Source organism: Lepidochelys kempii, chromosome 8 (assembly GCF_965140285.1).
Source record: "Lepidochelys kempii isolate rLepKem1 chromosome 8, rLepKem1.hap1, whole genome shotgun sequence".
Lineage (NCBI taxonomy): Eukaryota > Metazoa > Chordata > Testudines > Cheloniidae > Lepidochelys > Lepidochelys kempii.
Genome location: NC_136387.1, coordinates 97844750 through 97867590, shown reverse-complemented (window position 1 = coordinate 97867590; position 22841 = coordinate 97844750). Strand labels below are relative to the sequence as shown.

The window sequence follows — 22841 nt, the reverse complement described above, 5'->3', positions numbered from 1 at the left end:
TATATGAGCCTGAGGAGGCAAAACTGAAGACTGGATGAAGAATATTGACCTATTGCATATGAAGCCTCTGAAACTAGACATGTAGCTAGAGTCCCCTTATATAGAAAAACCTGTAATTGTCAGCTCAAATACAACTTTGACTCCTTAAGACAGTTTCTTAAGTAAATCTCAGAAGTCCCAGCTTAGCAGGAAAACAAAACTGCTTTATAAACCCCTTTAAAGGTCACTGCATTCCATTCTCAGATGACATAATGAACTCTCCCTCTGCTGGTAATAAACTCAAAGTTTTGTTTTCACTGCCTGCGACCTCTTAGAGAATGAGTTTAATAAATGGACAAACTCGTACGTTATTAACAATGTGCAAGATTAAGAAGCAAGTAGTATTTTAAAATCTGATCCAAGTAATGTAAATGCAAAAAGAATTAAAGATGGTGAATGTTTTAACGTTTTTTGCACTTAAGTCCGTGAATAAAATAGTATTTGAAACCAGTATTTTGTATGTCACACTTTGTTATACTTGAATTGTAAATCTTCAAAAATGCATATAAACTAGTGATGTGTACCCTCCAAAATCCAGAGCAGGAACATATATTTCTGGGGTCTTTGGGTATCTTTATTAATAAACTTTAGGGAGGGACCCACTCTCATATTCTCTTCCTAGGCCCCCAAATATCTTTGCTTGTCCTTGTTGGTTGTCTTGTGTGTGGTATGTACTACCCTAAAGAACATTTCCTTTTTAAGATTTACAGATGTCTTTTCTGGTGTTTTCCTTTAACAGTGATACATCATTTTTCCACTTTAAAATAACGGTATCTTTTGTAAATAATTTTTATTAAAGAAAAGGTGATGGAAATGTTTAGTGTCTCCTGACATCTAAATCTCTAGCAGTTCTCATATATATTAACTGTCTAATAGTTCCTGATCATTAGCAGAACATGATAAAATCCACTGTTCATGCTCTTAGGCATTGTCCACACTAGGGGGGAAAATGTTTTCTTACCACACGGTTAGTTAATGTGGCAACTAAAACGCAGTAGAAAGCTAGTTAAAGACAAATTGCCTTGTTTTCACTAGGATTCTACCTCTGTTTGCTATCAGTTGTTTGCTAACATGGTAAGAAAACACTTTTTGTAGTGTGGCTTCACTCATCTTCAGCTTATCTAGATCTGGATTTCAAGATGAGGTGTTGCAATGTTAGCTGACACATTCTAAGTGGTCTATTATAGACTGTGTTGTCTTACACATCTTTAAATCTTAAACTAGAACAAAGCCTTGAAGTTCAGTCACAAATATCATTCCGTGTTTGTTCAACCTCCTGTGTTGATCTTTTCAGCTTATCTATCATGTCATGTTTCTAAATTGATGTTTTCGACACTTTCCAAAAGGGTTACTTTAGATTTTGGACAGTTTTACAGAGTTTTCTTGCTGCGGAAAGAAAACATACCTTACAAATTTCAAGCAATATGTAAATCCGTTCTCAGGGGTAATTATGCAACATACTAACATGTTCAGTTGTAAGTGAGTTTATCTGCAGAAGCATTCATTATGTTAAACAAACAAACCCTGAAAATACTAGTTTAGTTTTAAATCCTAGTTTGGAATGTCTAAGGTAGTCATTCTGGGCTCTGTAGCTGCCTCCTGGGGGACTGTATCCGCCCAAATAATGGGGCAATCCTTACTTCCTGGAAACAAATGTGGTTGGGTTGCATTTTCCTGTGTTTCCTGTGCACTTACGTCAAAATCTACTTTCAGAGACAGTGAAGTAATTCCATTCTCAGATAGTTTGTATGGATTTACACAGATGTAAATCAGTGAATAATTTGGTTCAAAATTACTGTTTAAATATAAAAATTAAGAATTCTAGATTTTTTTCAAATTAAATTATTCACTTTGAGTTGTTGCTAAAAACAAACAAAACCGAACCCTAACTATTGCTGATCTTAGTTTTTGTAACTATTCTGCAAAACACAATATTGATAAAAATATGAACTTTGTGATCAGTTCTCTTTTCTATGATATATATTTTAATGACTTAGAGGCCATATACTACATATTCTCAATTAGCTGCATACCTTTCCTTAGGTGCAGTTCAGGTGGATGAAGCAATTAAACTAGCTGATGGTGGTGGTCTATATGTACTGTATTTAAGTACTATGTACTTTAGGGACCCCATATGCAGAATTCCAGTGGGTACTACCTGTGGCGCACAGAATTCACTCTCTGTTTTATTCCCAAATGGCTGAAATGTTTCTCTTCAGACTTCTACAAAAAAAGTTGTCTTTGGGCAAGGCTAAGACTGGAAAGCTTTTGTTCTAAAGATCGCTATTTGGAAAAGTCAAGAGTCTGAAGACCAGGACTTAGAACATAATACAACTTTAGCTGTAGCAGTTGTTGCTTTAGCTATGTTTGTTGCTTACACAAACAACTGAGTATGTCTGGTGACGGCATAGACAAGCTTATTTGTCTATGACTTAAAAGGGTAAGTCTTTGCTTTACAATTAACTCCAGTTCTTACCTGAGTTTTCACCCAATCCGTCCAACCATCTGCACAGAAAACCCTTGGACCTGGGTTTGGAGGTGCCTTAAACCTGGGCTAGTTTACCAGCTTTTGGGAAGGTGGGAGAGGAGAGATTTATTTATAACCTGGTCTATGCTCTAACTTGGGCTGCAACCCACTCACTTTGCTGTGAGGGCACAGGCAAAAATCAGTTGAGTGCTGATAGTCCCGTTCCACAGTTCTCCCCAAAGGATGGACAAGTTCTTCCATAACTGATTGGAAAAGAATTCTAGAGAGTCTCAACAGAAAGAACTGTGGGATATTTCCCCTTCCCCTCCTCTCCCTTCCAACACGTACGCGCACACACGGGCAAGTGCAGAAACAGTGGTGACATAGTAATGTGGGTATGGTTTTGTTGTGGGGATGCTCACCCCTGGGCTGGGCTAAGCTGGGCTCTCTGCCAATCATACAGGTTAACTCTTCAGTGGAAACATACCCCAAGCAGTCAGTTGTTGTCTTTCTCCCTTTCCATATTCTCTCTCTCTCTCTCTCTAACCCCCACCTCCTTGCACATATCCTGGGTCTGGGTCTTCAACACTGACCAGAGCTCTGTGGACTCACTTAGGGGCTTGCCTACATACAGGTTTGCACTGAAATACCTGAACTTGTTTTAATTAACATTTTTTGTTTTATTGCAAATCTGCGTGGATGTTCTTATTTTGGAAAAAGTGTCTCACTTCTATTTTGCTCAGTAGTGAAGTACTTGCTAGTATGCTAGTGTCCTAGTGTGAGCACAGCTTATATTGGCAAAACTCACTGCGTTTTTGCCAGTATAGCTTATTACAGCCCCACGAAACAAAATAATCTGTAACTGGCCAAAGTACAGTTTTGCCCATGTACCTGTGTCTGCACCAGGGGCTTTTGCTGGCACAGTTGTGAATTAAGGGATTGTACTCTTTCATATTCCTGAGTGACATACCTGAGCTGGTAAAAGTTTGAAGTGTAGACCTGGCCTGGGGCGTACTTAGCAGCTGAGTATTGTACAGAAGTCTAGCTTTCTACACAGTATTTCAGCTTTCCCCAGTGAAATCAACAGTGACCCTATACATAGAGGTTATTTCAATTTTGAAATGGATCAAAGCATAAGTTTTGATCTTATGAAGTTGCATCTTACTAAAAATGCCAGAAATTAGCCTAATTCTGTACTATATGAGTTGCATTTTGTGCAGGTCAAAAGTAACTTAATGGAAGGCGAGCTTTACAGTATATGTACGCAGTTAGGATGTTTCTGGAAGACACTTTTGCACTCTCACTGCATGAAAAGTCTTACCTCACTGCTGGTTCTTATAAATTCTGATTGAGCTGCAGCTTAATTTATATTATACTTCCTTGTCACTACATCTGCCTCAAAATAACTACATTGTGCTTGGGAAAAAATTGGTCTCCATGTAGTGAAAATATTATTTTGGCTGGCTATAAAATTTGCATTTTTCTCAGTGAAAGAACATTGCTGCAATATGTATAAAATACAAAGAGCACCAAAAATTGACAAGGAACAAACAGGATTAACCAGCTCATAAGTAATGTAACAACATCTGCAAAAATAGTAGTGTGTTCAAAATGCTATTTAATTCTCTCTAGGAAGAAATCATTGTGGTATCTGGATTGTGGGTATATATTTCTGCTGTGTTCCATGAGGAGGGGCTCCATTTCACTGATTGTGCAACTTAAAGGTGGCTTTCTTAATAGAAGAACATTTTGGCAAGGTGTGGTAGTATCCAGATATCAACACTTCTTAATATGTTGTGAGGCATGAGGCCAAAGACCCAATGTTCTTTTTCTTAACTTAAATTTCTTGTATGGTTTTTCAATTATAAATTATTTGAATCATTGCTCTTATAAAATCTTTGATTGGAGTGGGGAGGGAATTTAGTATGCCAAATGAATTATTGGTTACTCTGAACAACTAGATTTGCAAGAGTGGGACTTCAATGAAAGAGAGTGAACTACATTTGATGGACTACTACTGGAAGGAGATACTATAGTGATGAATGTGGTATAACATTCTGCATAGAACAGAATAGAAATTAATTGGTTAATATTAACTGTTGACTTGTTTTCATTGGAAATATTAATACAAATGTGTCACTTATAACATTAGAGCAGACACTAAAGGGACATGACCAACTTGAAGTAGTTTTATTTTTCGTAACATAACTGTAATTGCTGTTTCTATGCCTGGTCCTGAGTCTCCCTGCTGATTTTTGGGAAATGTGATTGAGAAACCGTAAAGCACTTGTTTTTCTACACAAGCAAGAGAGTATTGAGGTCGTGACCCTGCAAAGTTAGTTAACTACTTGCGTAAGTGTTAAGGACCTCTTCTGCAAATAGATGTGCGACTTTGGAGTCCTCTAATCAGAGTCCTGGTGAAGTGAGTGAAGTTCCTTATAGCAGTGGTCACCAGTCTGTAAATCCCGATCAACTGGTCAGTCCTGGAGACTCTCCCAGTTGATCGCGATGTCCAGGGGTGTAGTGGGGCTGCTGCTAAGCCAGGCTCCCTGTGGGTCCGACGCTGCTCCTAGAAGCAGCCAGCGTGGCCCTGTGGGGGAGAGGCAGGGGTCTCCGTGTGCTGCTCCTGGCCTGCAAACACCGCCCCCGCAGCTCTCATTGGCTGGGAACTGTGGCCAGTGGGAGTTGTGGGTGCAGCGCCTGCAGAGGGGGGCAGCCACATGTTCCCTCCTCCTCCCCCCAGGGGCCACAGGGGTGTGTTGGCCCCTTCTGGGGGCAGCGGAGAGCTGGGGCAGACAGGGAGCCCTCCCTTAGCCCCACTGCGCTGCTGCCCGAGGTAAGTGCCTCCTGGCAGGAGCCCACACCCCAGCCCTGAGCCCCACCCCGGAGCCAACATCCCATGCCCCCTCCTGCACTCCCAGCGCTGAGCCCCCTCCCAGAGCCCGCACCCTGAACCCTCTCCTGCACCAAGCCCTTGCTCAAGGCCTGAGCCCCCTCCCAGAGCCAGCATTCCATACCCCTTTCTGTACCACAATTCCCAGCCCTGACCCCCCTCCTGGAGGCAGCACCCCAACACTCTGCCCCAACCTGGAGCCCCCTCCTGCACCCAAAGTCCCTCCCAGAGCTTGCACCCCTCACCCTCTCCTGCACCCCAACCCTCTGTCCCAGACTCAGCCTGAGGCCAGTGTAACTGGATCCATCGATTCACAAGATTTATTTTATAACAGTGACTCATGCAGTTACACTTTTTTTTTCTCCCTCCAATGTGAGGTGATCTTAAGAAGTCCCTCTTATTTATGTCATTCCCCTACTAATCAAGGGACTTGGATTGCTAGTTATGGGCTGGATGGGATTTCTGCAGCCTGCAGCTGCTGCTGCTTGCATCCAACAGAGGGAGATACAAGCTCCATAGTGCTTTCCCATCTCCTGGCCTAGAGTTTAGGATCCAAGCTCTTGGATTCCCCCAGGGCAACCTAGTCAGATGATCTCAGGCATTGTCTGTCTGCAATGCAGCATTGCTTGTGTTCTAACTTTCTGTGCCTGAGAGGGGAGTCCCTCTATGTACATTTTCAAATATAGGGGCTAACACAGCTTCTTTCAGCAGCTGATACTATCCCTTTGCTCTATTCCCCTATCTTGTGCCTTTCTTCTTTGCCCCAAAGTGGCAGTGCTTTCAAGGAAATCTGCACAGAAAATGTATATTTAATATACATTCTAGATTAAGCATTTGTCTTCGTGTAATTAACGTTGCAAACAGTCTCTTTTAAATAAACAAACCTATTTTTGCTCCCCAAACTTTGGCTTGGAAACCTAGTTTGGTTTGAAAACTGCTATATTTATTCTGATGGCAAAGGATGCTTCTCCTACGTTTGAAGAAAAGCTGTTTGACAGATTGAGTACAGGTTATAAAACAAACTAAAAACTCATCCCCACTCACCCAAAACATTGACCTGACTTGAAATTTTGACTCTAGCACTTCTTGGTCTGTCTCTAGCTCAAAAGCACTTTTAACTATCCCTTCATACTTTCTGTATAGTTAAATCTCCTTAAACTCATGCCTTGGTATTTAGAGATAGTAGGTTGTAATTTATTAGTGATTCTTGTAGTGGATGGTTTGGCGCCCAGTTCTTCTCTCATTGATGCCGATAGGATTTCTTTGCTATTGACTTAAGGGGGAACCTAATATATATGAGCATGTTGCACTATATTGCCTGGTTGCAGCTTAGAAAGAAAATAGGGCTATTTCAATAGCTGACAGCTATTGAACCTCTTACTCTGGCTCAAGTAATAATATATGCCTGAATTCTTGACTGGAAAGATGAGGGTTTCAGGCTTGGCTCTAAGGAGTATTAAATGAGAGGGACTGCCTCTCTGTAGCTCAGGTTGCAACCACAGCCCTGTTACAGCTCCACCTTCCAAAAAAACTCCTTGCTTTCATAGTTCTAGGATTAATTCCTGTTGATGACTAGAATGTTCTTTGACAATTAAGTACTAAAAAAAAGAAACCTTCTGGACATTTTTTCAAGGGTCTAATGTTTCTTCGTGCTCCCTGATCTGTCCATATTACACCACAGTATTTGAAACCTCGGTAGATTTTTGTAAATGGCTTCCTGCATGAGCCAGTGCCAGGACTAGTAAAATGTTTGACATTGACTCTATTTGAAAACTAGACATGAGTCTCTGTCAATGAAATGTAGAATGGGGGGAGGGAGAGTGTGGAGACAGATAAGGTAAGAGAATATTTTCTTTGTTTACCTCAAACCAGACCTCTGCTCCCTGATCTGTTAATTATGCTTCCACCTGAATTCCCCATATAAATGCTCCTTGATCTATGACAGGAGTGTACCAGTCCCTTTTCTAGATGGGGATACTAAACAATAAAGGTTCAATAACTTGGTTGGGAGGCAGGGTAGCCTAGTAGGTAGACATGAAAGCAAGCCATGTGGGCTCTGGTCAGGAGCCTGACGTTCAGATTGCTCTGACTAGATTACTGACATTTGGAGCGAAGGTCGACTGTGCTGCATGTGTACCTTGGCTATCTAGGGAGCTTATTTAGGGCTTCTCAATGTGGAAAATTTATACCACCATTAGCTAAGCTGTGAATTAAAGAGGTATAGTTATGCCAGTATAATTGCCTTTGTGGGCATTCTTATTCCAGGATAAGATGGAACCTTTTCCAGTTTTGCTTATGTCACTTCAGAAGCAGTTTAAGCTAAGTCAAAAAGCCATTCTTGTTTCAGAAAAAGTGCCCACAGGGGGTTATGCTGGTATAACTATTGTGGTTTAACTATGCTGCTGTAAGTTTCCTAGGTAGACAAGCCTTTATTTTTGTACAGTCCATCTAAAAGGTGGGGCTTTTTATGATGTTAGGTGGAAGGTCGTTCGTGAGACTGTTGGGAGTGAAAGGACCATGTTATGGAGTCACTATTTTGCCTTTTCTCATATCCTCATGCTCAGTTCGACTTGCGTCTGCTCCTCTCCACTTGATTTAGTGGATGAGTATATGGACCCCTTAGTCTCTTTCTTCAAGAAGTTTTATATGTGGTTTGATGTGTGCTTTATTGACTCTCTATTGTGTGACACCTTTAGAAGAGCTACTATCCTATGCCATGACATTACCTCCTAACATACTTAACACCCGAAAACAGACTGTTGTGTGTTATGGTTTCTTTCTTCCTGTGCTATATGGAGTACAACCTCTGTCATAGCGGTAGTTTTATTTCACCAGTCCATAAAACTTTACTCCAAAACGTTTACTTCTTTCCAGATTGTCTTGAATAATTTTTTATGTGAATTCTTAGTAAGATTATTAATCGAATTAATCTGTCCTCTCTTTCAGTCAAAGGACAAAATGATGAGAGGATCACGAAGAGGGTGTGTTAGACTCAGAGTAAGTATTTTCTCTTATGTTTCTTAACACCTTACAACGTGGGTAATGTGGTTTTACTGGATAGGGTACTGGACTGGGGACTTGAGAGACCTAGGTTCAGTTCCTGACTCTGCCACAGGGCTGCTGGTTTACCTTGGGCAAATCACTTGGCCCCTCCTTGGCCTCAGTTTCCCTATATGTAAAACAGGCATAACAATACTTACCTCCTTCATCAAATGCTCTGAGATCTATGGATGAAGAGCTGTATAAGAACTAGACAGTATTGTGATCCACTGACCATGTACAATGAGAAAGTCACATGCTTTTGGTTTTTACTTTTTAGATCGTTTGAGAGAGTGAGCTTAGGCCCAAAATGCCTGCTGAACTCTCACACTATCTACCTAAAAATGATTTTCTCTGTCATTCTGATCTGACATGATCTCTGTAATATTGCCACTTTGTCTTTCTGCCCTTTTTTATGCCATTCAACAATACCTGCCTCTCGACAGTGCTGTTATACGTAGTGTCACAGCATCAGACAGCTATTGATCTGAGGTGGTAAACAGAAAGCTGAGCAGAAAAAAGGAGTGTGGGGGAAGGAAGAGCACAGCAGGCAAAACGAAAGAATTTTCAGCTGATGGGGAGCAGTGTGAATTGAGTAGATGGGGAGACCCAGTTAGCTGCATCAGAGAATCTGAGTGTATCTGTGTTGAGGCATTTGTGCTTGAAGGACTCCCTGTGCTGTGAGGCCGCTGTGCTGAGGGGAACCCTCGAGCATCTGTAATTCTCTGCAGACACTGAGCTTCTCCCCTCCACCTCTCACAAGTTCTCTCCCCAACCTTCAGTCCCAACAAGCAAAACCACTTCCCTTACCTCTCCATTTGTACTCATCCCCATCCCTCCTGGTACACCTAGTGCAAATGCAGTCATACCATGGGGAGCTGAGGGGGAGTGAGCAGATGTGTCAGGGAAGAGTGAACAGAGATGTGAAGGAACCTGTGAAGCTATGTGGAGAGCATGGGGCAAAGGGGGTTTCATGCTGAGGGTCTGGAGTTAGAGAAGTGGACGAAGGGGAGCTGTACTCTGACACACTGTTCCATTGTGTTGGAGCAGAGCTCTGCTCCTTGCTTCTGTTCCATTCCCTTTGTGTCTAAGATTGCAGGTGGATTCCTGAGAGCCCACTAAAGGGATTTGGGGAGTCCCAGTATCCTGATGCTCATGCAGGGAGGTCATCGGACTGAGAGAAACAACTTCAACTCCATATTTCCGTGTTTAGTGTTTTGTGTCCTGTTGGCTTTTTAATTCTAACCTTTTTAAAGGCAAAATGCACTCGAACCACTCTCTGCAAAGTAAACGTCATCTTGACAAATCTTTGTCTTGAAATGCTATCCTATGTGAGAAAGCACTTATTCTCTGAAAAGCCTTTTATGCCCATCTTCTCTCTTTTCTCAGCCCTGGTGGGGGTGAGTTGTAAATTTATCAGGCTATGTCTATGCTTACGGCAGCATGTAGAGTAAGTACACTGCCCGCACCTGTGAGTGGGGTGGAAAAGGGGGACTATGCTGGGCCACCCTGCCTATGGTCAGTCTGTGGCATCAGCCCCACCTAACAGTTAAGGGGGTAGAGGAATCCAGCTCCTCCGACTCCCCTGAATTCTAACTCAGGGGCCCTCTCTAAGGAAGGCACCCACTATCTGCAGTCCAGCTAACACTCTCTCCTGTGCCTTTTCCTGCCACTCTGTACCACCTCAGGATGCATTGTGACTTGCAGTTGTTCTTTGTCATCCAGCCCACGAGCCTCAGCAGGCTAGGGAGTCTTGACTTTGTGCATCGGTTCCCTCCTGGGGATACCTGTCTGCAGTAGTCCCTCTTTAGCCATGAATACAGGCCTGTCTCTCTCTGCCCACCACCCTGCTGTGCTGAAGAGACTCCCTTTTAAACTTCTTCTCCAACTGGAGCATGCCCATCAGGCATTCTGGAGTTTGTTCCCTAGCCTATGGGCTATCTGGAAGGCATAAGGTTGTGAGGCCAAATATCACCTCATAATTTGTGGGTTTAGTGTCTTTCATGGTATTTATACAGTGGAGGGGTGCATGATCAATTATCAGGAGGAAGGGATTTTCCTGTAGGTAATACCACAATGCTTTTATGACCGCCAAGGTCTGTTTTTCTATGATTGAGTAGGCCCTCTTGTGGGAATAGTTTCTGGTCAATGTAGCATATTGGATTTTCTTCCTCATTAAAGTCTTGGGATAGCAGTGACTGTTGCCCCACATCTGAAATGCCTATGTGGAGTATGAACAATCACATGAAGTCCGGGAGGAAGAGGACCAGTTCACTGCTCAGGCAGTCTTTCAAGATCCTGAAGGCTTTGTTACAGACCTCAGACCAGGTGATCATCTTGGAGATAGAGTTCTTCACTTGAGTGAGTGAGGGGTGCAGTTATTGTGATGGAATGGGGTATGAACTGCATATAGTAGCTAGCCAGACTCCAAAATCATCTAACTTGTTTCCTTCCTGCATCTTTCTGGACAGGGGATGATGACTCTCACAGACCTTTTGTCTGCGCTCTGTTGTGAGGTTGACAAAACAGATGGGTTCATCTTGGTTGTGACTAGAATGTGGAAGGTAAAGAGTGGACCATCTGCAATGTATGAGTCCATTGGGGCAGCTGAAGCCCTTCCCCCCCTCAAGGGAATTCTCTGGCCCTGGGATAATGGTGCATGGGGACTTAGCTCTGGATCAGGGGGTAATGGGTTTATGAATAAGCTCTTGCTGTCTTGTCAGGGCTTCAGAAGACTTGTATGATAAACCAGGGTCTCTTTGTTCTTCCCAGGTTGTCGGATCTCGTAATCCACTGCTGCTACCTGGTGTACTACCTCAAAGGGTCCTTGCCATTAACTTTGATTCCAAGCTAGGCAGCAACAGCAATATTCTGTCTCCAGGTTGGCATTTGTGTGGATGGACGCCCCTATTATAGGCTTGTTCTTGACAATTTTGGGCCTGTAAGGGGCAAAAGTCCCTGGTGTCTTCAGCTTCTCTCAGAGCTGGAGAATGTGCTTTATTCGTGCAGTGACTCTGGGAGGAGCAAGATCCCAGGTTTACCAGCTAGATGTAGAATCCCCTGGGGTTGTCTCCTATATAACAACTCAAAGGGTGAGAACCCCATAGACGCTTGTGAAACCTTGTGCACTGCAAATAGCAGGAGCAATAACAAGTGATCCCTGTGGTGAGGCTCATCAGCCACAAACTTTATCATCCCTTTCAGGGTCCTGTTGAAGTGTTAGATTAGTCTATCTTTTGGGGGTAGTAGACAGATGACCTGGAGATTTGATTTTTCAGTAGCTCACATATATTTTTCATCAGTTGTGATATGAAGCTCATCTCCTGGTCTGTTTCTGTGGGGATCCCTGCCCTCACAAAGACTATCATGAGTTCCATAGCTGTGGTCACCACATTGGTTGTGTGAAGCGGAATGGCCTCAGAATACCATGTGCTATAATCCATGATCAACAATCCTTGAGGTGCTAGGCCACTACCTGATGGCAGGCCCCTGGTGGTGCTTTTCCCTCTGGAAGTACTGTTGGTATGTCTCCGAGAAGAATGACTGCCTTGACCTTATTATAGTTTTAGGCATCCTCGTATCTAGCACCCTATAGGTTGCCTGGGCCGGCCTTGTCAGATATGGAGTCAAGAGTATGGCCCGGTGGCCATGCTACCATGGTGGCCACAATGTTCAAATGTTACCAAGAAGGTTCCGGGTCATCCTCTGGGCCTGTCTTCATCAGCCTGGCTAGGATCCCTGGCATCAGGATCACCCTAGGGCAGTACAACTCAAAGCGGTTGTATGCGGACCAGTGCCGGTCCGCGAGCCATCGGCTGCCGGTCTGCGCGCACATTGGAAAAAAAAATTGCCGGTCCCCCACATCAGATAGTTTGAGAAGCACTGCCCTAGGGGACCCTGATCCTGGGTTAGCAGTGGCTTCTGGAGCTTGTTGTGCTGCCATCTGCTGGACATGGTGGTGTTTTTGTTCTTGGTGCTGTGTGGTTAGCTTCCAGATGAATTGCTGCTATTTCTGGGTGGCCAGCCATTGCAGTAATTAATTCTGTTGCTGCAGCTGGATTGCCTGTTGTTGTTGGCTCTTCACCACCTACTTCAGCAGCTTCACCACATCCATGTCACCCCTCTTCCTTCCTCGCTTCTCAGTTGCCCTTCCTTATGTCCTTCAGCAGGACTGGGCCCTTATGTCATCATTCTCCATCATTTGTGAGCCAGGTGGGGGCCCACCCAATGGTCAGAGTCTGTGGTGGCAGCCCTGCTCTGTGTCTCAAGTCTGCGGTGACAGCTGTGTCTAGCTGTTAAAGGCGTAGGAGGAGCTGCCCCAGAGTTCTGATCGATGGGCTCTCTGGAGCACTGTAAGGAAGATATCCCTATCAGCAGTCAGACTAATACCCTTTGCCTCTTCCTACCACTCTGGGCATTGTGGCTTGTAGTTGTTCCTTGCAATCTGGACCATGGGCCTCAGCAGACTAGGGAGTACTGGCTTCGTGCAGCAGTCCCCTCCTGTTTGTTGTAGTCTTTCCACAGTAGTGAGTGCAGGCTTGCCTCTCTCCACCCACTACCATGCTGTGCTGAACAGACTTTCTTTTAAACTCTTCCAACTAGAACATACTCAGCAGGCTTGCTGTGGTGGGGCTTCTTGGGCCCAGAGTTGTTCTTGCATCCCTGTCTCTCCAGTGTGGGGTTTATCCACCTCATCACAGTCCCTCTAGTGTGGGCATAACTAGCATGGTAGATGGTGAGGTATTGCTTAGGCGAGTAAAGATATGCCAGAACCTTAAGGTATATACCATACATGGCTGTCTGTGTTTAAGCAGTGTCTCAGATGTCTACACTGCTATTTTTAGCAATGTAGTGTCCCACTGCTTCCCCCTGCCAAAGCCTTTCGCTGCCATATGTAACCACACATCGCAGTGTGGACAGTCTGCTTTTCACTGTGGCACGTAGCTGCACATACCCTACATGGTGCTGTCATAAGCTCTCCATGCAGAGGCCAGTCTCAGCAAAGCCTGCCCCCTTGTGGAACATGTGAAGTTCTCTTCCAGCGAAGGAGTGGCAGTTGATTGCAATCTGATTAACTTTGTAGTATCAGCTACTATTAAAAAAGCATAATAAGAACATTAACTTAGCTTGATATTTCCTAGGTTACTCTTTGGAGCTTTACTGAGTTGCCATGTTCATTGCCCTTTCATTTTTTTGAGTGTAGGTTTTTTTTTAGGTCTTCTTTTCCCAGTCTTTCCCTATTGTGTCACTTAAACTGCTGTTATGGCATATGACAGTGGTTTATAAGGAAGTCTAGAGCAGGGGGAGTGTAAATCTGAATCTTTAGCAAAGATGTCCTTTATTTAAATTATTCATTAATCACTGTAGTTAAGTAGGTGTGAACAAAAACAAACAAAAGTGTTTTTAAACAGTCTGTTCAGAAATCCTTTCCACTTACTGATCAGATTTCACTCACTTGATTCTCATGGTGCGTCACTTCACTAGTTTTCCAATTATGAGTGGTTAAGGTCAGAAAATACCCGAATTTCTAATTTGATATTAATTTGCCATGGAATACACAAGGGGCATAATCTACCTATAAGGTCTGTAATATTTGACTACAACATAGCCTTGTTAATACTGCCTTGTGAGGGCGTTGGGCACTGTTGAGACTGAAGTGTGAAGTTATTTGGCACTATTCTGACAACATTAAAGGAAAACAAAGGGGATTGTGCAGAAGTTATTAAAAGCACTGTGAAACACACATTAAAATATTGCCAATGGTTTTTCAAACTTGCAGTTCTCCTCTTTTCCAATCCAGAACGATCTACGGAACCACAGCTGTGGAAGCTGTTCCCATATCTTTCAGAGTATAGGCTTGAAAGTGTTCAGACAACCAAATGATCTGACTGGCAAAATATCTCTTTATAATCTCATTCAAATCCAGCCATAGACTAAACAGCCTTCATGCTGTAACATTTATTTTCTAAACTGGTCTCCATCTTGGTGGTCCTCACAGAAAATTTTTTTCTAAGGGGGTTTTATGGGTTGCTGTACCCCGAAGAGCAGCTAATCATTAAGTGGCGCCCTTACCCATTGTCTTTCTGCTTTTGCTGTAGTAGGTTTCAACAGCCTGGGCTCCTAGCTACTAACTGGTGGCATCTCCACCTGTCTGGCTAAGGTAGTCAGGAACTCTGACTAACCTGATACCATGAACATATCCTCTTCTGACACCTCTGTAATGGATGAACCCACAAACAGGGTACACATTATTTACAAGGGGAAACGAAGAGGCAGCATATAAAGGGAAATGGGCAACATCACTAATACGATACAACCTACAAGTAACCCTGTCCCCAGGGTGATTTCCTGGGATTCGTAAGTCCAGTTTATTCCACACTTGGGGGCTCCAGAACTTAGAGGAACTCATGTACCTTGATGAGTCGTTGCAGGCTTGAAGGCACTTTAGTGCAGTGAGGTGAAGAGGGCACTGATTTGCCCAGACGGCCAACCGCTCTGTGGCGGTAATAGGCATTTCTCACAGTAGAAAAAATCCCCATGATGTAGGGGATTTCTAAGTGTTTCTAAGTCCAGTTTCTCTCTCCCAGAGTAGTTCGGCAAACCCCTTTAAGGGTAAAATAGGCAACGCCTCAGTGAGGGCTGTCGTCCTCTCGTCCCCTGTCCTTTTGGCTTAATTGGTTTTCTGTCCTTCAGGGTTCACCCAGTCACAGGTCTCAATGCCGCCACCCCACCATTGGCAAAGTGGACACATTACAGTCTTCTCCATCTCTCTTCTATGCAGCAATAAGCTTGATTGCCTTTTTCATCAGACCAATTAGCCCAGGTTACATTTTGATATTAACAGAACATCCACTTGGTTTTCTTGAGGTAGGAGGAGTCATTTAAAAAACATCTTTCAGTTAGCTATATTTAGTTTTATCTAAAAACAAAACTCATTGTGCATAGCCCAGTGGTTTAGAAATTTATGTGGGGAACAGTGCTGCTCGTGTAATATCTGTACTCTACTTGAGACGAGTGAACTTTTATTAATATGAACACTTCTCACCTTTTGGGTTGTGGCCCCTAGGATGGCATCATACGCTGGAGGGGAGGGATAGGATACAGAAGGACCTAGACCAATTGGAAGATTGGGCCAAAAGGAATCTGATGAGGTTCAATAAGGATAAGTGCAGGGTCCTGCACTTAGGACGGAAGAACCCAATGCACAGCTACAGACTAGGGACCGAATGGCTAGGCAGCAGTTCTGCGGAAAAGGACCTAGGGGTGACAGTGGACGAGAAGCTGGATATGAGTCAGCAGTGTGCCCTTGTTGCCAAGAAGGCCAATGGCATTTTGGGATGTATAAGTAGGGGCATAGCGAGCAGATCGAGGGACGTGATCGTTCCCCTCTATTCGACATTGGTGAGGCCTCATCTGGAGTACTGTGTCCAGTTTTGGGCCCCACACTTCAAGAAGGATGTGGATAAATTGGAGAGAGTCCAGCGAAGGGCAACAAAAATGATTAGGGGACTGGAACACATGAGTTATGAGGAGAGGCTGAGGGAGCTGGGATTGTTTAGCCTGCAGAAGAGAAGAATGAGGGGGGATTTGATAGCTGCTTTCAACTACCTGAAAGGGGGTTCCAAAGAGGATGGCTCTAGACTGTTCTCAATGGTAGCAGATGACAGAACGAGGAGTAATGGTCTCAAGTTGCAGTGGGGGAGGTTTAGATTGGATATTAGGAAAAACTTTTTCACTAAGAGGGTGGTGAAACACTGGAATGCGTTACCTAGGGAGGTGGTAGAATCTCCTTCCTTGGAGGTTTTTAAGGTCAGGCTTGACAAAGCCCTGGCTGGGATGATTTAACTGGGAATTGGTCCTGCTTTGAGCAGGGGGTTGGACTAGATGACCTTCTGGGGTCCCTTCCAACCCTGATATTCTATGATTCTATGATTCTATGATCAGCACTATGAAAACTAAACTGTCAAATTCTAATTGGTTTCTGTCCTGCTATTATGTTGGTTTGAGAGTCATAACGTTAGTTTTATTTAAACACTGGTTTTGGGTACTGTCTTTCTAGTTTTAATGATCTCTTGAGGCCCCTTGAATTTGTAAACTGGATTGGAATCTAAAACTGTCTCCTTGATAATGCTTTTCACAAAATGATCACTCCACATCTGTCCTTTTCCTCAGAGGAAGCCATTCATAAACACCTTCAAAAGATGAGCCAATGAACTTAAATTCATAATTTTGCTAGACATTAAAAAACATGGTGTTAATAAAGACACTGGAGTTATGGCTTATTACAGCAATCTGCAACCCAGTAACCTCCCCTTTTTTTGCAAAGATAACAGACCACTTCTCTTTGAATGGTCTCTTACAGTATGTGTTAACTACTTTTGCTAAACAATCTGTTCCACCTTGTATTTAGCTGTGATGCTCTGTGGGCTTGTCTACACTTGAAATGTTACAGCAGCATAGCTGTGGTTGTGCCGCTAAAGTGCTTCGGCATAGACATTACCTACGCTGACACATTGGCATAGGTAATTCATCTCCCTGGAAGGTGGTAACTTCCACCAACCTAGTACTATCTACGCCGGAGGTTGGCTACGCTGCTCAAGACATGTGGATTTTTCATATCCCTGAAGGATAGGCTGACCCAGATATAACTTTTTAGTGTGGATCAGGCCCTTTTCCAGATTTGAGGAAGAGTTCTGTTTAGCTCAAAAGCTTGTCTTTTTCACCAACAGAAGTTGGTCAAATAAAAGATATTATCTCACCCACCTGGTCTCTCCCTAATATCCTAGGACCAACATGTCTTCAACAACACTGCAAACTTCAAAGTGGAAACTCAGTTTGCTGAGCTGTCAGGCAAGAGTGAACACGTTTTATGTGAATGATGTAGTGTGAGATTAACTTGCTGCAAACATGTAGGTAACGTGATCTCTGCACATTGAGGTTTGCTGAATGCTCCAGTGAATCCAGGTTTCACTGGCTTATTAAGTAATTTAAAACAAATAGCTGGCTTCTTCAGACTTTCAGGCAAAGGTAGTGTTGGGGTAATTCTGTCCTTGAGGTGACGGTATTTGGGCTGTACATCGAAGAAGCTTGTAAGAACCTCTGTCTGCTTTTTCAGAATATTTTAAGCACAGCTATTTCTATCAATATTGTGCCTTTCAGGAAAAGGAAAAGAGATCTCATCATACAAAATAACATTTTGTATTACCAGGTTTCATATAAACTGTATTTCTGTTTTAGTGTTAAAATCAGATCTAATGAGTAATAGAGAAATTAAGTATAGATAGGGCAGAAAAGATGTCTTCAGTTGCTACTTAAAATGAGAGAGACTGTGTGAGGCAGAAACCTAGATAGTTTCAGACTTATGTGCTGCACCGGAGAAGGCTCTTGCATGGGGTGTAATTGTAAGGATAGGGCAGAGAGGAAGGTTATTCTAGATGACTTGAGGAAGGAGAATAGAGGTTGGAGTAAATCCATGGATGAGTTAAAAGCCTTTTGAACTGGATGCTGAATGTACTGGAATGTTCCTTATTGTCATCCTCTGTCAGGCATATATAATTGTTTTTCTGTGAACAAATGTGGAAATGAACACTTGAGTATATATACATTTAAAATATCTGTCTATTCCTTCTAGTAACTCAGCACATGAGAAAACAAAGGCAAAAGTTAACCACTACAGTACTAGTAGAATATACTAATGACTGACTATTAATCTTGTTTAGAGACTGAATAAGATCTCCTGAGAGATTTCATTTGATTATGTATTGAAAACTATTATTGTTTCATACATGATAGTGTTAATGATATTCATTACTTTTCTTGGTGTGCAATACAAAATAGAGTACTATTTGCTTTATAATGGTTCTGTGGTAAATGCTAAGTCTATCTCAAAAACAAAATATGTATACACTTATTTAGAAAATTATGAAGCCTTTGTAGAAATAGCCATTGGTTTTTTTCTACAGCCAAGGTGCAGTCTTTTCACCAAGTATCTGGTTTAATTCTTATACTTAAATACAGACAGTAAATCTTCCTTCCCCCCCCCCCTCCTCTTTGCAGTATCCAGGTTACTTCCAATTTTGTCAATGCTTTTTACATTCTGGTAGTGTAGTGATAGTGTGTGCTGCTGATGTCACTGCTTGCCTTATCAGGATTTTTGCTCTTTGTTTCACAGGGAGCTGTGATTGGTATAGACGATGAGGACGACAGCACCTTCACAATAACTGTTGATCAGAAAACCTTCCATTTCCAGGGTGAGCTGAAAGATGAGGTTCTTTTTTCTTGCAATAGATCCGTCTGCGACTATCTATCTTCCTGTTTTGGTGTTTGATGGATGATCTTAAATGTTTGGCTACTGAACTGCATGAATGAGCACCCTGGGAACATTCTGGATCCAGAGGTGCTGCAAGGTTAGGCAGGGATTTATATCTGCAGTAGATACATATGTGCTAGAAAAGACTGTATCTTTGGCAGGATTTGGGGATTAAAAATTTAAAGGCTAAATCAGTCATAATGGGTTTCTGCTGATGGGTAGTGTTGGCAAAACATTGTCAATCTTCAGTGTCAGGATATATGATTAAGCCTTTCTGCATGAAGAGTCACAAGACCTGTGTGAAGGTTGCAATTTGTGTTCATTTGGATTTGAAACTCAGTTTTGAGGAGACTAGAGGCAACATTTGGCTTAAAGTTGGATCTTTGCTTCAAGAGCTGCAAGTTTGCATTCATTTCATCTGCATTTCTGTGTGTTGTCTGCCAATCACCATTTCTCTGCTCTTATCCTTTTAATCATATTTACTAACTCCAATGCCATCTGCCACTGCTATGTTTCGTCATTGCATGCTATGGTTCACCAGTAGAAAGGGTAAGGTACTGTATAATCGTTCTCATTATGGTTGCTACAGAACCCTTAAATATCTTTAACCACAGCATTGGTAAACATTGTCATGACATTTTGTTCTAAAGTACCTCTTTTCTCCTGTCGTACGGTTAAAATCATGTAGTTCTCTCTTGAGTTAAAACCTTCAATTAACATCTATTTGTCCTTCTCCCTGTACTCCCCCACCCCCACTGCTTCTCTGAAATGTAGAGTGAGGGAAGAATTTTATTTATAACTGTCTTATGGAGTTGGAAAGTTTTAAGTAAATCTTTCAGGGCTGTGAATGTGACAGTCAGCATTTACATTTGTATAAAATTAGAATAGATCTATAACCTTCATTGTGCTGTATAGATTTGCAAATTAATATTTCAAAATCAGCGTGCATTTTGAATTCAGGTGAAATACGGGCAGTATTTGGGAATGTATTTCTATAATATCTAATGATAAACATTAGTCATGCACCATGTTTTTCATTGGCATATGTATTTCCTATGCTACAGTACCTCCTAAATGATATGGCTGTACTCTAGCTTCACTACATTAAGCTTTATAAAGCTCTGCTGACAGCAACACTTAACTCCTCTGTTCTCAAGGATAGCTGATAAAACCCAAAGGTAAGCTAATTTCTAATGTAGACAACTGAATACAAAACACTGGTCTTCAATGCTACAGAGCTAAATATTTATAAATATTTCTGTATGAGAGTTTGATGCAGGTAAAGGGTGAAACCTGGAATTCTCTTGTTTTCAGTTCCTAAGGAAATAACTCTTGTGCAGTTTCCTCTTGTTGTAGTTCCTCATCTGCTGTATTGTTTCCCTATGGAAGGGGACCAAAACCTCTCGAGAGAAGACAGTCATTTGATACAAATATTAGTCTTGCTTATAATAAACTATATCTGGTAGGATACTTAAACAATTCCTCCATAAGTACTAATTCTGTCAATCATATTCAGGTAGATAGATATCCATGCTTTAGAACGTTAAGATGTTAAAAAATATGTGTACATTTTAAACAGTTATCTTGCTTGTTTGTTTTCTAATTTAGGATCTATGTCCAATACAGCAATTTCTTTATTAGAACCACTTTTTAAAGGTGCTTACATTAATTCGCTGAAGTCTGTAACTTGGCCTATAGCCAGCAAATTGTACTAATGTTAGGAAAAAATATCAATGTACATTGCTGACTCTGCATTTTAAATTTACAGTAAAAATTGAAATGCTATGAGGTTACAATGTAAAACAAATTTAGACTTGTGGAAGTTTTCTTTTTTAAAAGTTATATTTTTAAAGGTTTTACATATCCTATAAAACATAAATTGTGTAATGCCTGGACTATTATGGCATAAAGGTTTTATTGGGAATGAATTTGGGATGATTGCATCACTCCTGAGTGGTGAAGCCATGACTGAGTAATGCAGATTTTTCTAAATGAGTTCTGATAAAACCTTTAATACAATCAGATTTTATCATATATGAATGTATGTATATGTAATACATGAACGCATTGCTTAGCAAGAATTTATTCTGTAAGATGCACACTATCAGTATTTGTAGTGACCTTTTAAATAAAAATCCCACATGCTACAGAAGAGCTACTCTAGGAATGCCTTGTATTTTCTATATATTAAAAAAAAAATGAGGGGAGATCTTTATTCTTCCACCTATAAAGACAATACAGTTATGTGCCCAAATCAGCTGGAGTTGAATTGAGAAGGGAAAGAGGAAGAGAAAGTAGTAAATATAAAACATATATGTAAAAAGTCTAAAATATTTTCTAAACCTAAACGGTTCGTGATTTTAAAATCCAGTACTTTGGAGTCCCATTGGGAATCTCCCATTATTGATGGGACAGGTTCTCTCTCCCCTTCCCCCCCCCCCACTTTTGGCCCTGAATTAAAAGCACCCTCAGTGTAAAGGTCGGTTAGGTGTAGAAATACCAACAGTGGCCCAGGGCTGATCTTTCCCATCCTGTGCTTTAGGTGCAGTTTTTTTGATGTATTATATGGAATTCCACATTTGGGGGAAGGAGGATGAAACTCTTTTTTTTGTTTTTGTTTTCCGCCCGGACAGGCTGACTTTTAGTTTGTAATATGGTATCTGTTTCAAGCTCTACCTGTGTTTTGGAAAGTTAAAATATCTAGAGAGGTAGGTGAGACAGTCAAAGATGCATGATAAATTGCAGAGCCCTTTGATCAATTTGTCATGTGGATGTTGCCTTCCCGTGTTACGTGTGTGTACATGTGTTTTGTGTGTGTTGGACCAGATTTTCAAAAGTGCTATAAGCATCTAGCAACTCCAATTGAAACCAAAGGGAGGTGTTAAAACATTTTTGAATCCTCGCAGTGGTTAGCTGGGCACTGGCTCCTGCTAAGACTCCCAACCTGGCTGTTTCTGACAGCCATAGATCTTTTCCACAGCACTCGTTAGTGACTATCTGAGTGCTGGAAACTGGTCAGTTACTTAAATCATAAGGCACTCTAGGATTAGCCAGTTTCAGGTCTGGTTTTGGAGCACACAAAAAGCAAGTGGCTGCTTTGTGTCTGATGGAAAGGGTACTTGAAAGCTTTGTAAATCATGGTCTGTCAATATTTTCCTCTTCAGCACTGGGACTAGAGGGAGGAACAATAAATTCTGTGATGACCCCAGCCCAACCTCCAACAGCAGGACCATACTGAAAGTCATCCTAGTGTCTTTGTCTGTTCTTTCCAACAGCTCAGGGCTCCACACATCATGGCTTTAACATAGGGGCATTCTGTAAATCACATAGCCCTGAGTATAAATCTAACCATCCTCAGGACAAATTTGTTGGGTTTTGCCCCATAGATCACTATGCAACTTATCCAGTATAAGAATTGTTGCTTACTGTACCTTGCCTGACATCAGTAATTTATACCACGTGATACAAGGTCAGATAACTTAATTCCTGGATCGGTGTCCCCAGTAAACTGATCTAAATATAAAACCTTCAGCCAGTCAAAAACAACCAATCATTCAATTACAGAACAGTGATGTAAAACTTTATCTGTCTTCTGATTGGGTTAAGCTTGGAGCATCCATGTTCTTTAATGGAAGGGAAATACAGGCTTTCAAAAATTGTTCAATAAGCAACTGTTATGATTGCATCAACATCAGTCAGGCCAAAGAGCAGTAAGTAATGTTTTTTAATCACTTGGTATAAAAGAAGAACGGCAGTGGAATAAATGTTTGCCACGGGATAAATTTATTTTCAGTTAGATTTGACTTTGTCAAGGCACTTACTTAACAGTAGATTTCCACTTTCCTACTCCAGAGTTCTGCTCCTTTCTTCTTTTTCTCAGTAAGTGTTATTGCACATTCCATCTATTTACTTTGGGGTGGGAAACTAGATGGGAAAAGACTTAAAAGTAATCTAGCTCATCCCTTCTCTGCTTGAATGAGGCATCGTTTGGCCCTACAGTATGACCTGTTCTAGGGCCTTAACCAAAGCCCACTGAAGTAAAGAGGAAGACTCCCGTTTACTTCCATGAGCTTTGGATCAGGCCCAGGTTTGTT

At 42.0% G+C, this 22841-nt stretch overlaps 1 protein-coding gene across 8 annotated transcripts in view; it reads left to right on the top strand.

The window, feature by feature from the left end:
* The window catches only part of OSBPL9 (oxysterol binding protein like 9), a 142037-nt gene that overhangs the window by 5492 nt on the left and 113704 nt on the right, over nucleotides 1-22841 (top strand). For 7 of the 8 annotated variants that reach the window (XM_073357739.2, XM_073357740.2, XM_073357732.2 and 4 more), the window contains exons 2-3: nucleotides 8346-8396; nucleotides 18610-18688. In XM_073357739.2, the coding sequence (XP_073213840.1) occupies nucleotides 8346-8396; nucleotides 18610-18688 (130 nt within the window). Of the gene's footprint in view, nucleotides 1-8345; nucleotides 8397-18609; nucleotides 18689-18736; nucleotides 18845-22841 lie in introns of those variants that run through there. The other variant, XM_073357734.2, reaches the window with a different exon arrangement.